The sequence below is a fragment of the Natrix helvetica genome (assembly GCF_964273705.1).
Source record: "Natrix helvetica genome assembly, chromosome: 3".
Taxonomy (NCBI): domain Eukaryota; kingdom Metazoa; phylum Chordata; class Lepidosauria; order Squamata; family Natricidae; genus Natrix; species Natrix helvetica.
In genome coordinates this window covers 66226863-66244139 of record NC_138549.1, presented here as the reverse complement: position 1 = coordinate 66244139, position 17277 = coordinate 66226863, and the positions used below count along the sequence as shown (strand labels likewise).

Below are 17277 nucleotides of genomic sequence, written 5' to 3'. Positions count from 1 at the left end.
AGGGGGGATCTCCTCCAGAGGCGCTGGGCAGAGATGTTAGATCATGCTGCATTTGACTCTGTACCATTGATACAAGGTCTATAAGCAGCTTGGTTGTGGTGATTGTGACCAAGGTTTTCTTCAGATTTTCTAGCTTTAACACTATATTGTCTTGTTCTTCTCGTGCTGAAGAGCCAAAAGCATTAATGAGGCCAGCTTCTGAAGTCTTGAGAAATCTTCTCAAGTAAGGCTGACAGACTCACACACTCTTGCTCTCTTAAGATTGGGAGTGAAGAAACAGCGACCTTGGGAATTATCGTGTTAGTGGGTTTAATGAAGACTGCTCAAAGGACAAGACGATCTGCTTCCAATTTGGAGCATCTGGGAGTCATTCAACAGCACACAAATCTATCTGTCCAAACTGGCAGTGAAGAAATTAACCTAAGGATGCTAGAATTAGCAGATATCACACTTGCTGTAGAAACTGGTACATGCATGTAAGAAAGGAAGAAACAAACTTTTCAGTAATGCACTCACATTTCATTATATTAAGTGTATAGCTTTATTTACTTGGAGTCTTTCTAAACATTTATCCTAAGTATTTAAATATTCCAAAAAACAGATGGCAAAGAACTCTCATTCGGAAAGGGTCAACTTTATTACAATGAAACATTTTCAGTCAAAATATAGTAATTTTTAATGAAGATTTTAGCATACATACATAAATAACCAGACTGATTAAATATGTAGCCCATTATTTATTACTATATCATGTTTTTGCTAAAAAAAATTAAAAAGTCTTCGAATTAACTAAATAACTTTTCATGAAGTGACTCAAACCTATACTCTCCACAATGTACAGTGTTAATATCTAAAATAGTTTTATTATTTATTAAATTTCTTGATTGCCCAACCCTATAAAAAAGTAGCTTCACAAAGGATATTGCAATCTATATTTTGTATTAATATTTGCTATTTATAGCAGCAATTGTAGAAAATCTCAATGTTTCTACCAGTTTGTTTAGCAGGAAAAAAAAATGATCCAGTTTTGACTGTACAGTACATGCCATGAGGATTGCTGGACTGCTGGTAAGACTAAGTTAGATCCTTGTCAGACCATGTTTTCCTCTTTGCTTTGCATACAACCACAATAGCTGAGTGAATATGTACACATGACAATGGGGAAGTTGATATATCACATCTTATGTGCTAGGCACATGTTACCGGGACATCAATGTACATTCTCCCCCTAATAGAGAGATTTCTAGGGAAATCAAATAATTTCTTTGCAAACCATCTTCTTCAGTATTTGAATCCATGTAATACTCGTGCAGTAGCAAATTTTTGTGCTGCTGCAATGATAAGGAAAAACTGGTTAAAGCACTAAAGATCCTTATTGTTATTAATACTTTGTTTAGTTATTTTTTGGTAATTTTTAGAGAACATGTATTTTAATGTATAGATTTATTATACAGGTAGTTCTTAACGTATGACCACAATAGAGTCCCAAATTTATGTTGCTAAGTGAATTTTGTCCCATGTTATGTCTTTTCTTTCCACATTTGTTAAGCGACTCAGGTTAGTAATTAAATTAGTAGCATGGTTGTTAAGTGAATCTGGCTTTCCCATTGACTTTGCTTATGAGGAGGTTACAAAGGGTGATCACATGACCACCACACTGCAACTGTCATTTGTATGAGTCAGTTGCCAAGCATTCAAAATTTGATCAGGTGACCATGGGGATGCTGCAACAGTTATAAGTGAAAAACAATCTTAAGTCCCTTTTTTCAGTGCCACTGTAACTTTGAATGGTAAGTAAAGTTGAGGACTACCTGTATTACTTTTATCAGCACTAATAAAGGAAAATTATTGTATTTCAGGGTTGAAATGAGGGGTCCTTGGTGCTCCCTGAGCTTCCTTGTTTTCTTGCAGAAGTTTCATTATCTTAACTAGGTAACATCATCAGTAGCATGATGATGTTACCTATTTAGGGTAATGAAACATCTGCAAGAAAACAAGGAACCTCAGGGAGCACCAAGGACCCTTCACTCTTACCAGTGTTAGATAAACGGGGTATTATTGTAATAAAGTGTTTATAAAGTATACCATATTTGATTTCTTTTATAATTGCTAATATATGATGCATCTATTTTTCTTTCTTGATCCTGATTGTATTTCCTTTTGCTGTTTCTCATTAATCTCATAAATTTTGCATAAATCTGAAGGAAGTCTTTGGTTGTCTAGTAGTGATAGTCTAACTGAACAAACTGAAGAGGCTTGTGTTTTTGGATTGATGCAATTATAATTATTTGAAAACATACATATCGTATTACATAGCGACAGGCCATTTTCAAAGGAGAAAAACAGTCTTATCATTGAATTGACACAGGCTTACATCTTACATAATTTTGTAACCAAAGCAGAAACTTACAGAATCTAGTTAACACATTTTTTAAAAATGCAGTTTTGGGAAATGGAGTAAGACAGAATTATTCTTAGGCTATAAGAACACCAGGTGTCAACTTCAAATTTGCAGTCCATTAAACTTCAAGCAGAAAGATAGAATCTAGTACTATAATTCCTTACCTTGTTGCCCCCATTCACAGTACTTTCCAAAAGGATTTTGATACTTTAAAAAAAATCATATTACACAAAGTTGGGTGGGCCCGAGCAATAAGATATTTTCCCCTTAGTATAGAATCTTGATTTCCAATAAATCACTAGAATTGTGTTAAAGGTCTAAAAGTTCTTATAAATTACCAGCTTCCTTATAAAGGAGAAATCGTATTGATATTGAATGACCTATAACTTCAGTAATTCTGATTAGTAAATTGCAATTTTCTCATTATATAAACATTAACAGATTTATACAATACATGTTGTGTTGCAACGTATTTTCTTCTTGCTCCCTTACCTTAAGTTATTTCATCTGTAAGCATTTCTCCTGAGGGAGGAAATTTTCTGGCCATATAGGTAAGACTAGATGGGCTATGCGACTCCACAAACCACTCAACTTATCTGTATCCATGTAATTATAAGACTTTGGTGTGTCTGTGTTAGTAAATTTAGCCCAGAGGAAATCTTTCACTCTCTCCTCAACTTCCAACAAGGAAAAGCTCTTATTCAGGGACTCCCCATCCAGAAGAACAGTCAACAGTAAAGCCACATCTTTAAATGCTGCATTTTCATGGTCACAGTATTTGTAAAAAATCAGGGTGGAACCTGCGGGTAATGAGTCAAACCGATGGACTACCGCTGCTTTGTTACCATTCTCAAAACCAGAGCTCAGCTTTTCATCAACAGTAAGTTTGACAACATCACTATCTTGAGCTCTTGTGCTGGCCCCATCAATTTTAATTGTAAGTGCACCTTGAGAAGATGAGAAAGCATCAGCAATCTGGTTGCTTAAACACTTCAACACATCTTCAGCTTCTTTTGAAGCGGTGAGTAATAAGATAGCTGGTTCCAAATGAGGGTGAGAAGAATTTAGATGTTTCTCAAAAATAGCTTGGATTCTGTTCCACACTATTGTGTCTTGACTTGGGTAGGTGTTCCTGAGCTCTTTCATTTGGTTTTTAAATGCTTGTAGAACTTTATAATCAATTTCCGAAACATGAATTGATGAATGCCGAAATATATACCATCCACCAGCAGCAATGCAAGTTGCCACAAATATCACAATTGCTGTAAGTGAATATCTTCCTTCAGGTTTAGAAACTGGTACATACATGTAAGAAGGGAAGGGAAAAAAATCAGTAATGCACTCATATTTTATTACATTAAGTGTATATCCTTACTTACTTGAGTCTTTCTAAACATTTACCCTAAGAACCTAAGAACTCAAGTGTTCCAAAAACAGACTGCAAAGAACTCTAACTTATTAGGAAAGTGTCAACTAAACATTTCAGTCAAAATAAAATATGTATTTTTTAACTGAATATTTTAACACATCCTACACAAATAACCAAACTGATTTAGAATGCAGCCCATTATTTATCACTATATATTAGGTTGTTACTAATATATTGACCAAAGAACCTCTATCATGAAGTGACTCAAATCTATACCCTCCACAATCGATGTACAATATTAATATATTAAAATACAGTTTTATTATTTATTAAATTTCTAGATTGCCCAGCCCTATAAACAAAGTGGCGTCACAAAGTTAAAATAACAACTCCATAAAAGCAACATTCATAAAATAGCTACCCAAGAGAACAAAATCGTCTCTCTTCAGTTCAAAAGGGCCTACCAATCCCTCTTAACCCAAGGCCTAGGAAAAAGCTGGGATTTTAAAGAACAGTTGAAAATGGGATGATGGAGAACACATTGATCTTGGAGAGGGAGAGATGTTATCCCAGAGCATAAATGGAGCAACAGAAAAAAATGTTCTCGGTTTCCTCTTAGTGACACTGTTTGGCAATGGGACCTGAAGCAGGTTAATGCTGTTGGAGCAAAGAAAGCAGATGGACACTACAGGCAATCAGGCAGCCCCTCCCTTAGGGTCTATACCAGCGATGGCGAACCTTTTTTGGCTTGCGTGCCACAAGTGGGGGGAGCGCGGGGGAGGCTTCCCTGATGCCTTCGGAACGCTTAAAACCACTCTCCGAGCAAACCGGAAGTGACTTCCGGGTTGCTCGGAGGGTGGTTTTAAGCGCTCCGAAGGCATCAGGGAAGCCTCCGGACGGTCCCTGAAGCCTCCGGGGGGGGGGGAGGCTCTTTTCGCCCTCCCCAGGCTCCTATAAAGCCTCTGGAGCCTGGGGAAGACGAAAAATAGCTTTTAAAAAGGTGAACTCAGCTGACAGGGCAGCGCCTCGTGTGCCCTGACAAATGGCTCCGCGTGCCACTTGTGGCACGCGTGCCATAGGTTCGCCATCACTGGTCTATACCATTAAATGGCTCTATAGGTGATAACCACCCAAAATTACATCCAGAAGCCAAGTAAGGGCTAACTGTAAATTGCATTCTTTTATGCTCCTTGCTTTCCCATATGTACTTCATTTTGTCACTAGTTGCCTCTCTCTGGCAGTTGAAATCTAGTTATTAGATTGTATCTCTAGTCTTCAAAATAGAAAAAGGAAGTTGTCATTCTGCATAACCGAGCACATCTGAATTTGTCTTATTACAGAGAGTTCCAGATTCCCCAGATATTTCAGACATGAGTGCATGTATAGTAGACTATATTGGTTACCACCATACATAGTTCTAAATGATTAAAAATGAGTCTTACTTTTTAAAGGAGTCTGTAGTTTCTTCTTCTGTAGAGCACTGAGCTTCTCACGTTTTGTGATTCTGTGATCCCCTAATATTATGTCAGCCTTTGCTAATAATTCTGGATTTGGGTAGAACAAGAGATAAATACATCACTTTCAGTAATTACTTTTTAATTTATATATAAAAATGATAGAACTTTGCAACTTTATACTGTAAAAGGTTTTCATTGCAAACAAGCAATAGTAACTTTAATTTGAAGCAATTTGAGTTCATTTCTACATAATTTGTAAAATCTGTGTTTTAATTCTTAGACAGACACTTCTACTTTTGGATTCCACGTATATTTTGTGCTAATATTTGCTCTTTATAGCAGCAATTTTAGAAAATCCAAATTTTGCTGCCACTTTGTCTAGCAGGAAAGAAACTATCCAGTTTGACCGTGCATGCCACGAGAGTTGCTGGACTTCTGTAAGACTGTGCTAGATCCCTGTCAGACCTTATCCCATGTTTTCCTCTCTGCTTTATATAAATAACCCAACAGTCAGCATGATCTGACTATGACAAGGTTCCAGCTTGTGAGACAAAGAAGAATCATTGAAAGAACTTGCTGTAACTCTGACAAGGTGGTTATCAACGTTTCCAAACAAAGTGGGGAAGGGTTAGGGTTTCATTGGTCCAGGCGGAGAGGAAAGGAATAGTACAAATGGTCCTGCTTTGCAGAAGCTGGAACTCTTTAAGACTGTATTTTGAACTTTCCAATTTGCTTAAACAGGCCAACCGCTATTTATCCAAGTATGTTAGGCAGTAATCCTGGTAGAATTGTGGCTTTACATGCACAGGTATCTCCCACCTTCTCAATTGTGGTTCCTTTCTCAAATATGTTTGTGTTTCTTTAAGGAGTTGAAATAGGTGCCAAATTTTGAAGCATATGAAAAAGTTTTAAAAACATATTCTAATCCAACTATTCTGAAATCAAATACCATTAGTTTAATTAAAAAGAGGCTTGTTTGAAATGCTATATATCTTAGATCTAGTAGAGTAGTTTAACAAAGAAATCTCCCAAATGCTGCTAGCCAGCTGGTACAAAACTCTGTGTACCATGGATGGAGCGCATGCGTGAAAAAAACAAACTAACAATCTTAGGGTGCCAGAACTACTTTGTGATAAAAAGCATTGTAGACTTCCATGGCTATATATGCCATACGCTAAAAAAAAAAGCACCTGAAGAAATTATACATCTTTTTAGATGGTCAAGGGTAAGACCATGATTCAGACAAAATTGATATAACTGAGATTAGATAATCTGATGAGTCATGGAAATGTTTAATTTAAGCACTTAACAAATCTGTGAATTTCCTTTAGAAGAAGAAAAATCTTCACACTTAAAATAACTTGGAGCGGAAGCACAGACTTTTGTTTGATTTTATAAAACTCTTCTACAGATGCAAAATATGATTCCCTATCTCCATCCTTGAAACTAGACCAGTGCAATGCTAGAGATTTACTTTTGAAGAATTACTTCAAAACATGCAGAAAACCAAGAGAACAATTCATTAAACTGCCACCTCTATTTCCAGGATTGAACAGCTGTTTTAATGCATTTAACACATGTGTTATCTTTGCATTTCAAAACAACTCTTCCAATATCAAATCCAACAGACTATAATCCTTAGAAAATAATACTATAACCTCTAGAAATGAATGAAAATGTTTTAGGACTGGATCTGCAGATAGACGTTTTGCCAGTTTTGAATTTACCGTTTTATGATAATAAAACGGAACATTTAAGTTAATACAAAATGGTATTTACATTTTTTAAATTTAAAAAATAAAACTATAGTTTTACTTATTCAATTCCAAAAATAAATAAAACAGAAGAACCAATAGAGGGCCTGTCCTCTATTATCATTTAAAAACCAGTCAACTTATTCTCTCATTTTCTCCTAATTTTCCAATTTTCTCATGGAAAAAAACACTAAGCAAAGAAAAATTTTAAGGAATGACATTTTATCCGATAATGCTGTACTAATGAAATATGATGTTTTTGCTGTTCTTATCTTTTTCACATTAACTCTTCTTTCAAGAATAGGGAAGAGTGCAATTCCAATTCCCCAATACCAAAATAGTAACCTATATCTGAATGCCTTCCAAATGTGAGTTAATAAGAAGAGACTAAGTTTGCCTTTCACACTAAAGCAAAATCATACTATTAGTACAATGTTGTGTTCAACCAATAAAAAAAGCAAATGGTACCTTTCAATACATATCATTTAAAAAGACACTTAGAAAAGTACAGAAATAATCTTTCTAAGCTACTGGCAGACCTATAGTACTCTCAATCAGAACTACATATCTGCTATCATTTATAGTGTCAGATCATAAAACAACACAGTTAATAGAAATATGAAATATTAAACCAAATACCATAATTCTACATATGACAGAGCACATTAATAAATACCTTGTTTTCTGTGGCTTAATTCTTCCAACTTCTGCACTGAATCTGGAAAAGAACCTTAATAGGAGAACAAATGATCATATTAGAGATATAATCCAAGAAGTCCCATCTCTTCATTACTACAGTATGTCTAAATGCAAGAACAGATAACTGATTAACAAATATTTATTCACCAATTACAAAATTCCATCCAAAATTCATTCATTAATTAATTAAACCAGAAAAAATAAGACAAAACATAACAACCATTTATACTTAAAACAGCTTGCTTAAGATATGAAAAATATCTTTATATAATAAGCATTTAACTTAATTATCCATAATTAATAATGCTATTATAATTCCCTCACATCTTACTTAGCTACATACCATTAACAATGATAACACATTTTACTTTAATCTACTAATATATCCCTTCTTTCCTTTCCTCCTTTTCTAAACATTTTCTCTCAAAAATTCCACTTTTAGATTCTCTTCTTTCCACCCATTCTCCCGGCTTCTTCTTTTTCTTATTTTTAAAATTACTATATCTTTTCTTCAAAACCCCTTTTCTCCCTTTTAATTTTATTGTTGTCTGCTTTTTGTGTGCCACTGTAAATCCCAGTGAAATCATCTAAATGTTTTCTTTTACAATCCCTCTCTCTTCCATGTTATTCAAAATTGAATTTGAGGATGTATGTTACCTATAGCAAAATCGAATATCAGATGGAAAATGAAACGATTATTAGGTTTAACTTGGAAGGGGCAAATAATGATATTATTTATCTATTAAAAAGAAATAAAATTTAAGATAAAAATACGAAAAGAAATATATGGCTGAAATTGGAAAAAGAAATATGATGTAAAATGAATTATGTATATGAAAGGATGTTAAAGGAGAAAACCTGAGCAACACTTTGTATACAAAAGAAAATGGAGTTAGTAAAAAAAGGCTGTGTTATGACAATGAGTATTGGCTGGCAGGTACAAAACAGCACTAAGATCAGGGAACAGAGAGGAATTGGGAACAGTTGCCAAGAGACTATTGACATAACCATAGATTCCTCTATCTGTTTGTCTCCCAGAGCCCACCAATATGCATCAAAGGCAAATTACCAACCTTTGTTATCAGTTCAATAAGTAACTGCAAAGTCACCCAATTTCAATATAAAATACACATTGATTAAAACAGATACTGGGAGATGCATTATTTCAACATCTATTGTAGTATTACATGGGCTGTAGAGGTAGTCCTTGACCGATGACTATAATGGAACCTGATGAACAACTACCACTCCCTGCTCTCTTAACAACAATGCAGTTGTTAAATGATTGCGCAAGTCATTAAGCAGGACATGTGGAGCCTCTGCTCCAGGCCTTCCCCACCCTGAGACTCTTCTGTGCTTCCCTTCCCCTGCCGTGCAGGATCCCCACAACTTTCAGGCACGTTCCTTTTCCCACTGGGTTCCCACAGACCTTAGGCCTCCTTCCCATCCCACCAGGCCCTAGAACCTCTTCTTTGCTTACCTCTCAAAGATCTCTTGGGCTCAGGAGTTTGGGGCGGGGAAGGATTACCTAGATAATAAGTCACAGTTAGTGTAAGTTAAAAAAAAACCACAAAATTCGATTTAGTGACAATTGTAAATTGATACTGTCACATTTAATGTGATAACAACTTCAGTTAATGGGAGTCTAGTGTTTGTGCATTTGAAGCAAGCACATGCATAGTGACAGTTTCAGATGCAGCTAATCTTTATTTGTGCAAAATGAGAAAAGAAAATTCCTGTTAGAGGAAAACAGTAAAAGTTTAAAAAGAAGAGGCTCATTGTTACATTAGAGCAAAAATTTGATGTAACTGAATGACATGTTGTCACAGAAGGTTTAAAATAGGAGAAGTTGGAATGCCTGAATCTACAGTAGATTTTTTTTACTTTGTTTACTATAACTATTCTGTGATTTTTGTTAACCACAAATTTAAATTTTAGGTATATTATTTTTTATCATTTACTGTAACATTTCATTAATATTAATATAAAAATTCTGTTTAAAAAGTTTTCAGTGTTTATTTTTCTCAAGCTGAAACCAATTACCATATTTTCCATAGAAATACTGAAATGAAGAGTGTGAATTTGAATAACATCACCATTTTGTGGAACTCATTAACCTCACTGAGACCTACCTGTATTAGGAAATTGTTATGTTTTTACTGAATTGGTCACTAATAGACCAATAAATAATGAGGTGATAAGGACATCTTTAAGGACAATATTTTTTTTGTCCTTACAACTGGTGAGGCATTGCAATTATTTTATTGTTGGTAAAGCAGACATTTTTGAATTTATTTTTCAACAGAAAATGGAATTTTACAAGTCTGATATATGTAAGGATTATGTCAGGATTATTAAACTTCTGGTTGAAGAAAAAATGCTGAAATCTAAAATGTTTCAAGGCATCATTTTAGAGAATTTTGTATCTGGGAGTGATATGAAAGTCAAATTCTCAAACTATTTAAATAGAGCAATATAAAACAAGGTTGGTGGAAACTTGAATAAAAAACTTTTAATAACACTGTTAAAACATATTTATGCCATGTTTTTCTTGTTTTACAATATTTTTTATTTATTTTTATTTGTTCAATTTCTATGCCCACCATCTTAGTCAATGATTCTGCGCAGCCTAGTTTATTCAATATGATATGTACATTTTAAAATATTCCAGAATTACCTTTGGAAGCATTTATCAAATTGAAACAGAACCTAAATAATTGTACCCTTTAAATGGCAGAGGTTTTTTTGTTAAATTGCCACAGGTTTTATTTACCTTCTCTTGAAGTCCTAATAGGCGGTCGAGTGAGAATGGCACCTGACATTTTGATGTTATCTGTATTTTCTGTCAAAGAAAGGAGGAATAAATGAAATAAAAAATGGTTAGATAGACCTATCTGACAAAACAACCTACAGTTCTAGCTCCCACTTGACAAAATGAGAAATAAATAGTATATACATATTTATATATTAAAAAATCATTTGGCTTTTTTGTAATGTTTTCCTACAAATTTATGCATATGTAAAAAAAATAGTACATGTGTTTTTGTGTGTTATATTTGCCTGCAAAGTTACTTATATGTACATAAAAGTGCATCTGTTGTGCTATGTAGGTATATCTCTTTCTGAAGATAACATATGCATAAACACTATATGATCTTGGCACCAAACACTGCACTACTAATCTCTTGAAAACAAATGGTCAGAAATTGTATATAATGTGTACTTGTCCCCGTGTTGATACCAAAGCAAAATGATAGATACAGATAGTCCTCTACTTAAGATCTACAATTTGGACTGGAATCTCGGTTGTTGGGCCAAGTGGTGTTAAGCAGCTTGTCACGTGACTATATTTTCAATCTGCCCTCCTGGTTATGATTGTTAAAACAGTCCCAGTTAAGGAGTACAGGATGCCTCAGGGAGGTGGGGAAGGCCCTTAGACGCCCTGATGCAAGACATAAGAGTTGCAAAGGTGCTGCCTCCCTGCCCAGCAGGCCCACAAGACCTTTGCAGTTTTTCTCCAGCTGCTGACAGTAAGGTACAGTTTGTGTGAGGTGCTGTCTTTACTATATACCAAGGCCACCTAGCACCATCCTTCAAGCAGTTTGCAATCCTCCAAAAGCCTCCTCCAAATTGGGCCAGGTGGAAGCGGCTTCCAAAAGATCACAACAATGGACCCACACCTGTGATGTTTCAAAAGCCCCCTTCTCCAAATTGGCCAATTTGAAAAAGAAAGCTTCTGAAGCACATGATAGTAGGCTCTATTCTCATGGTGCTTTAGAAACTTCCTTCTGCCTTACATAGATTGGGCACACCTATCAGCAGCTGCAGAAAAATAGCTAGGATAAGCGGGTCTTTTGCTTGCACTGATAAGTTTGCCTTACTTAAGCTGGCACACTAGATGGCGATGAAGCTTCCTGGATCTGGGCATCTTTGCTTGGGTTGGCGGGTCCCAGTGGGCAGCTGAGATGTGGAATGGGGGAATATACCGATAGGAAGATTTGCAGTGCTTCTTTGCTTGTAATTGCAGACAGGCTGTCAAAGGCCTGAATTTTTTATCACATGACTGTGGGGATAACTGTAACAGTTGTATCTTCAGGTACAAGTCATAGGTCCCTTCATTTAGCATCATAGCTTTTGAGTGGTGGCCTCCATAATTCTTAAATGGAAGAAGTCTGGCATCACGAGGACTCTTCCAAGAGCTGATCGCCTGGTCAAACTGAGCAATCAGGGGAGAAGGGCCTCAGTAAGAGAGGTGACCAAGAACCTGATGTTCACTCTGACTGAGCTCCAGAGATCAGTGTGGAGATGGGACTGAGTTCCAGAAGGACAACTATCACTGCAGCTTTCTCCCAAACTGGGCTTTATAGCAGGGTGGCTAGACAGAATGAATGGCCGTAGGTCAAGGATTACCTGTATATTAAGTCTGCTTGTCTAAGAGGAAGAACTATTATGAATGGTTACAATCCTGAATCACTTATAAAATAATAAAAATGTTTTTAAAAATAAAAAAAAATGTAACAAGAAGTCAGATTGAAGATACCATCAGAAAAAATAACATCCAGTATCTCTTATTAGCATTAAACTTGTATCTCTTCCCATCAATAACAACAGTAAGAAAACATCTAAATTGCCTCTTTTAAAGGATATGCAACATGTGTACGATAAATAACATTTTTTAAAGATTTTACTCATAACATATCTTTGTCCTCAAAACTCAGTAGGTTTAATATTAGAAAATGAAATGAAAACTGATCTTTGTACAGATAATTCTTGAGCTACGACCACATTTGAGCCCAAAATTTCTGTTCCTAAGTGAGATGTTTGTTAAGTGAGATATCATTAACAAAATGTTCATTATTATAAAGAAAATCCAAGATTACCTGTCTGTGTTTGCATTTTTCCATTAAAATTTTTGTTGGACACTCTGTTTCTGGCTTCCGTTGAGGAATATTCTTCTAAATATAGAGGAAAAAGTCATTAATAAATAAAGCATAAACAAGCAAACATCAAGATATTATTTATTTGATTTGTGTGCCACCCATCTCTTCTACAAGTGACTGTTATATTAGATATTAGAACTACTACCGACCTCCGCTCCTTCCGACAGAAGCTTAAGACCCACCTGTTCCAATTAGCTGGCTTAACTGATTTATAGTCCCATTTTAACCTCCTGGCAAACATCTTATTGGGTATTTTTAAGGGTAATTTTAATGTTTATTTGTATTTTAATTTAAATATTGTACAGTCCATATCCTACCTCCTCCGTTTACTTATTTGTATATTTAAGTATTTCTATATTTTGTATTTATACTGTTTTAATATGACTGTACACCGCCCCGAGTCCTGTTTAGGAAAGAGTGCGGTTTATAAATTAAAGATTATTATTATTATTATTATTATTATTATTATTATTATTATTATTATTATTATTATTATTATTATTATTATTATTATTATTATTATGTTATACCATTCCTAGTCCTATGAAATGCTGTATGCATAGGTGCTAAAGTATCTCTGGGACACTTCTTGTGATTCTTACTACCAATGCCTCACTTTTTTATATTTCAGAAATGTTTAAAAGAGAACCTGCATATAAGTGTGATATGAAGTAAAGGGCTCCAAATTCTTGGTATTTTGCATTCTGAATGAGTGCCAATATGTCCAAAGTAACCACTTTATATACAACTAAGCCTCTTGCAGAAGCCATCTTTGAACAGGCTCTTAAAAAGTTTGTGGGACTCTTGGAAAAATTAGTTCATGGTTCACAATATAAAACATAGCTTCTATACTTCAGAAATGTTTCTTAAAACAAAATAATGGTTTTTTCACGATAACTTCTCTCACATATCCCTTTCTTATTAGTTATTTAATTCTGACTCAAAATAATAGTGCATTCCCTTTTGCACGGACAAAAATTGATGATAAAAATTGAAAAGATAACCCAAAGGCAAGTTAAACTGTTTCTCCAGGCTTTTTCGCAAATTTCATTGCACCAAATCTTACCAATTTAGCAAAATGCAACCTACACCATAGCATTTCAGGGATATTTTTTCATTTTAAAAAATTAGGATGTTTTTTAAAAAACACCAATAGAATGATATTCCTTAGTCACCTGCTTTTTCTCAAGTACAGTAATTGCACTAAAAATCAAGTCTCTTCTACTTGAACAATTAAACAATGCATACTATTGTATGGGAGATATGAATTCTATAGGACAGTTCATATAGATGAGTAGAATGTTATTTTTACATTTTTCTCAAATCAATGCAAGCTTCTTAGAGCGAATTTCTAAAAAGCAGAACTATTATATATCAGTTCTGCAATAAACGAAGTCAGAAGATTTAGCTTGCATTTTCTATTCCCATAAAGGGAGAAGGAGGGAGTTAACTGTAGGGAGAACTGCCCTACAGTTCTCTTTAGCCTACTATGTCACACTGTTAAAACGCAAGCTTTTCATATACAGGAAATTGAGCATCACTGTTTTCAGCAGATGGCAGCATCTGTCAGGGATGCCTTTTTAAGGCTGTTTGGCCTGCATTACTTGGATGGGAGGTCACCCAGAAAATACGGGTAGTCCTCAACTTACATCAGTTCATTAATTGATCATTCAAAGTTACAACAGCATTGAAAAAAGGGACAAGCATTTTTCACTCTTATGACCACTGCAGCATTCTTGTAGTCACCCGATCAAAATTCAGATATTTGGCCACTGACTCACATTTATGACGGTTGCAGTGTTGCGGGGTCATGTGAGATCACCTTTTGAAATAATCTGACTAGCAATGGGGGAGCCAGATTCACTTAACAACTGTGTCACTAACATAACAACTGCAATGATTCACTTAATCGTCTCACTTAGCAACATAAATGGGGGGGCGCTCAACTTTGGTCGTAAGTCGAGGACTACCTGTAGACTGGGAAATCGATTTTTTTCCTAAGAGAAATCTATTTACTAACAGTACCCACATAAGCCAGCAGTCCAGACTGACTCGAAGGAGACTGGTCTGGACTGGCATCAATGAGCGAGCCATGCGTGTAAAAGCCAGTGCTGATTTCTTACGTCTAAAAGATCCAGTTAGTAGCTCCTCTCTGGGCTGCTGATGCTGCTCGGTCCTTGCTTCCTTCTCGGCCAGCCATTCCGGTTGGAACCCCACGCTACGTTCTTCTTCTTCCCCTTCTTCTTCTGCAGCCGCCGCCGCCGCCGCCTCTTTTTCATCTTTCGCAGCCTTTCTGGTAAGCCGTCTTCCCGACATGGCACAGCCGTGCGGCCTCGCCGAAGTCCCCGCGATCGAGTGCTCGACTATTTCCTCAGAAAACCTCACTTCCCGCCGACGACCACCGCGATGGCTTCCGCCGCTACCCCGGGAGATGGCGGCGCACGTTCGAAAGCTGCCGCTACCGCCATTTTGCGAGGCGGTCCTCCTCAGAGGCTGCCTGGGCGTCACGTGCCACGGGAACAGCCTCTCTTCGGCCTCGCCCGCCTGGCTCTGGCGGGGGGAGTCCGAGGAGGCTGCCAACTTTTCATTGGGCATGGTCGTGTCTCCGGTCCGTTCTAACCTCACCAATTCTTTCTGGCCGATTTTTTTGTATCGCCGATGTGCGCGGCCACCCCTGGGGCTTACCTTCAGTGTCCCCGTCTTCTTTCTTTCTTTTTAATCGATTTCCACCAACCAACTTTCATTCTACGCTGCAGGCTGAAAAGAGAAATGAAAGCCTATATTGTAGTGCTTTAATCCTTTGCACTTGTTCCTTAGCTCTCCTTCTCAACTCTTCCACATTTTTTCAACCCCCTTATTTTTTCTACCCCCTTATTTCCCCTGTATCTTCTTAGCAGGAGCAAAGCAGTCGATTTAATCCTTTCCTTTGGTGAAAGGTAACTTGATCCTCTTCAAGGTCCTATATTTTTGACGGACAGCCGCTCCTGGCCCGGTCATCTGTACTTTTTCCTTTTCCGAGAACAACAAACAGATAGGACAGCAACAAAAAAAGAGTAAGACCAGCTACATTTTATTCCCCCCTCCTCCTCTTATGGGTTGTCTCGGAAAAAGGGTTGCCCCGAAAACTAAGCCCAGATAAGTATCATACACAGTACCTAGTCCACAATCACCAAGTAAAGAGTATTGGCTCAGCTTAAAAAAAGTAAATAGGTCACCGGGAGGCGACAAATTTTAAAGTAACCTCCCAATTGATTCAGCCAAACCAAATAAATAAAAACTTTAATTCTGCATCTTTGTATACCATCTGTTAATAAGGAAAAAATATTGGGAAAACAATATTTTGGAAACCAATTTCCAAAGAAGTCTGCTGCAATTCAGTCAAGGAATAAAGAACTACACATTGTTGTCTATTCATGCTACTATAAAAACACAGAATGGTAATACTGAGATTCTATGGTCTGCACTAGCAACAGGCTAACTTTGTCAAGGCTGATATTAACCACGTTTATTAGAGGGAGACAAACAACAAAGAGATTTTGTATAATGATCTCAGCTGTTTTTTTTACTTACGGCACTTCATTTGGACCTCTGTCCCAAGAATGAAAGAAAGAAATAGCTGAAAATTTCCTTCCTTGTTCCAGCTTCACTTATTGGCTATTTGCACCAGTAAGAACAGAGTCCAGTTTAGCCTCAGGCCAACAACTGCATATCATACATCCTGATACAGTTTTTGTAAACAAATTCAAAGAGAAACAAAAACTCCATAGTGCAATCCTCTTCTATTGGGACAGTTCTTGCAGTTTTGAAGAAATGGCTGAGAAAGGAACAAAGCTTGGAAAATGATGACCTGTTTCATCTATTCCTATTTACCAAAACTCTGCAGAAAGATTGAAATTAAGACAAGCATGATAATTTCTCCTTTCAATAATTCTCATCTGCTACTGTCTCTGCCATTCATCCCCAATCTTCCATTTTATTTGGTATTTGACTTCCAAAGGAAGCCAGATAAGAGTATTGGTATTTGTGAGACCCAGCTGTCTTTACATACTTGCATATTCCTATTCTGACCCACTCATTTGAGCTATGATCCATCTCTGGATAGTTATCACCCAGTCCTCTCCCAGAAAAATGAAATATCCTAGGAAATATTGAAAAGGCAGATTATATTTCCCTGGATGTGAAAAGGAAGAAATATGTTTGAAATTGAGAGTAGCTCCCTGCCTCTACCCACTTTGTCATTGGGCCATTAAGAAGGCCAAGCCAGTCCCTTTACATAATCAAGAGTTCTCCCCTTCAGCTCCAGGGGGATGGGATTAAGGTATGATAATATTGGCCCTTTACCCAACTCACCACATGGCATCTGAGAACTCAACCAAACCTGGATTCAAAACGCAGCCTAGAGAGTTGCCCCTGCATGGCCTCATGGGAGTCTGACAACCAATCAGAATACAAGATCAAGATCAAAGGGCAGAGAGGGCATAAAACCAGGGTCTTTCAGCATCTCAGCCCTTCTCTTCTTCTCCACCAACATTGAAGCATGTGATCACCTTTTCTGTTCAGGACTCAAGCCATGTGGTCCTGTCCACCATTAAACCATCTTTCCAAGCAGCCTCCATGTCTCCAGTGTCTTTTCCCCACTTGGAGCCGAACTCAGAAG

The 17277-nt window shown here is 36.7% G+C and overlaps 1 protein-coding gene across 6 annotated transcripts; it reads right to left on the bottom strand.

Moving 5' to 3' along the window:
* LOC309390331 (torsin-1A-interacting protein 2-like) lies at positions 1 to 16290 on the bottom strand. 6 transcript variants are annotated; one of them, XM_081949567.1, is made up of 7 exons: positions 14744 to 15474; positions 12561 to 12635; positions 10454 to 10522; positions 7658 to 7711; positions 5213 to 5314; positions 2894 to 3696; positions 1 to 463 (listed from the first exon to the last, which is right to left on the bottom strand). In XM_081949567.1, the coding sequence occupies exons 1-6, from the start codon at positions 15213 to 15215 to the stop codon at positions 2900 to 2902; spliced, it is 1569 nt and encodes a 522-aa protein (XP_081805693.1). In that variant the 5' UTR covers positions 15216 to 15474; the 3' UTR covers positions 1 to 463; positions 2894 to 2899. The 6 variants fall into 6 exon arrangements, with proteins under 6 accessions (XP_081805693.1, XP_081805690.1, XP_081805691.1 ...); XM_081949564.1 differs by lacking the exon at positions 1 to 463 and adding an exon at positions 16191 to 16290 and having other exon boundaries at positions 518 to 3696; positions 14744 to 15377; XM_081949565.1 differs by lacking the exon at positions 1 to 463 and adding an exon at positions 15776 to 15841 and having other exon boundaries at positions 518 to 3696; positions 14744 to 15377.
* Positions 16291 to 17277: the final 987 nt, after the last annotated feature.

Coding starts and splice junctions, on each gene's coding strand:
- LOC309390331 (XM_081949564.1), bottom strand. CDS start 15,215: ATGCCCAATGAAAAGTTGGCAGCCTCCTCGGACTCCCCCCGCCAGAGC. Junction 12,636..14,743: donor ACTAACTGGATCTTTTAGAC/GTAAGAAATCAG, acceptor CTCTATATTTAG/AAGAATATTCCTCAACGGAA. Junction 7,712..10,453: donor TATTAGGACTTCAAGAGAAG/GTAAATAAAACC, acceptor TCTCCTATTAAG/GTTCTTTTCCAGATTCAGTG.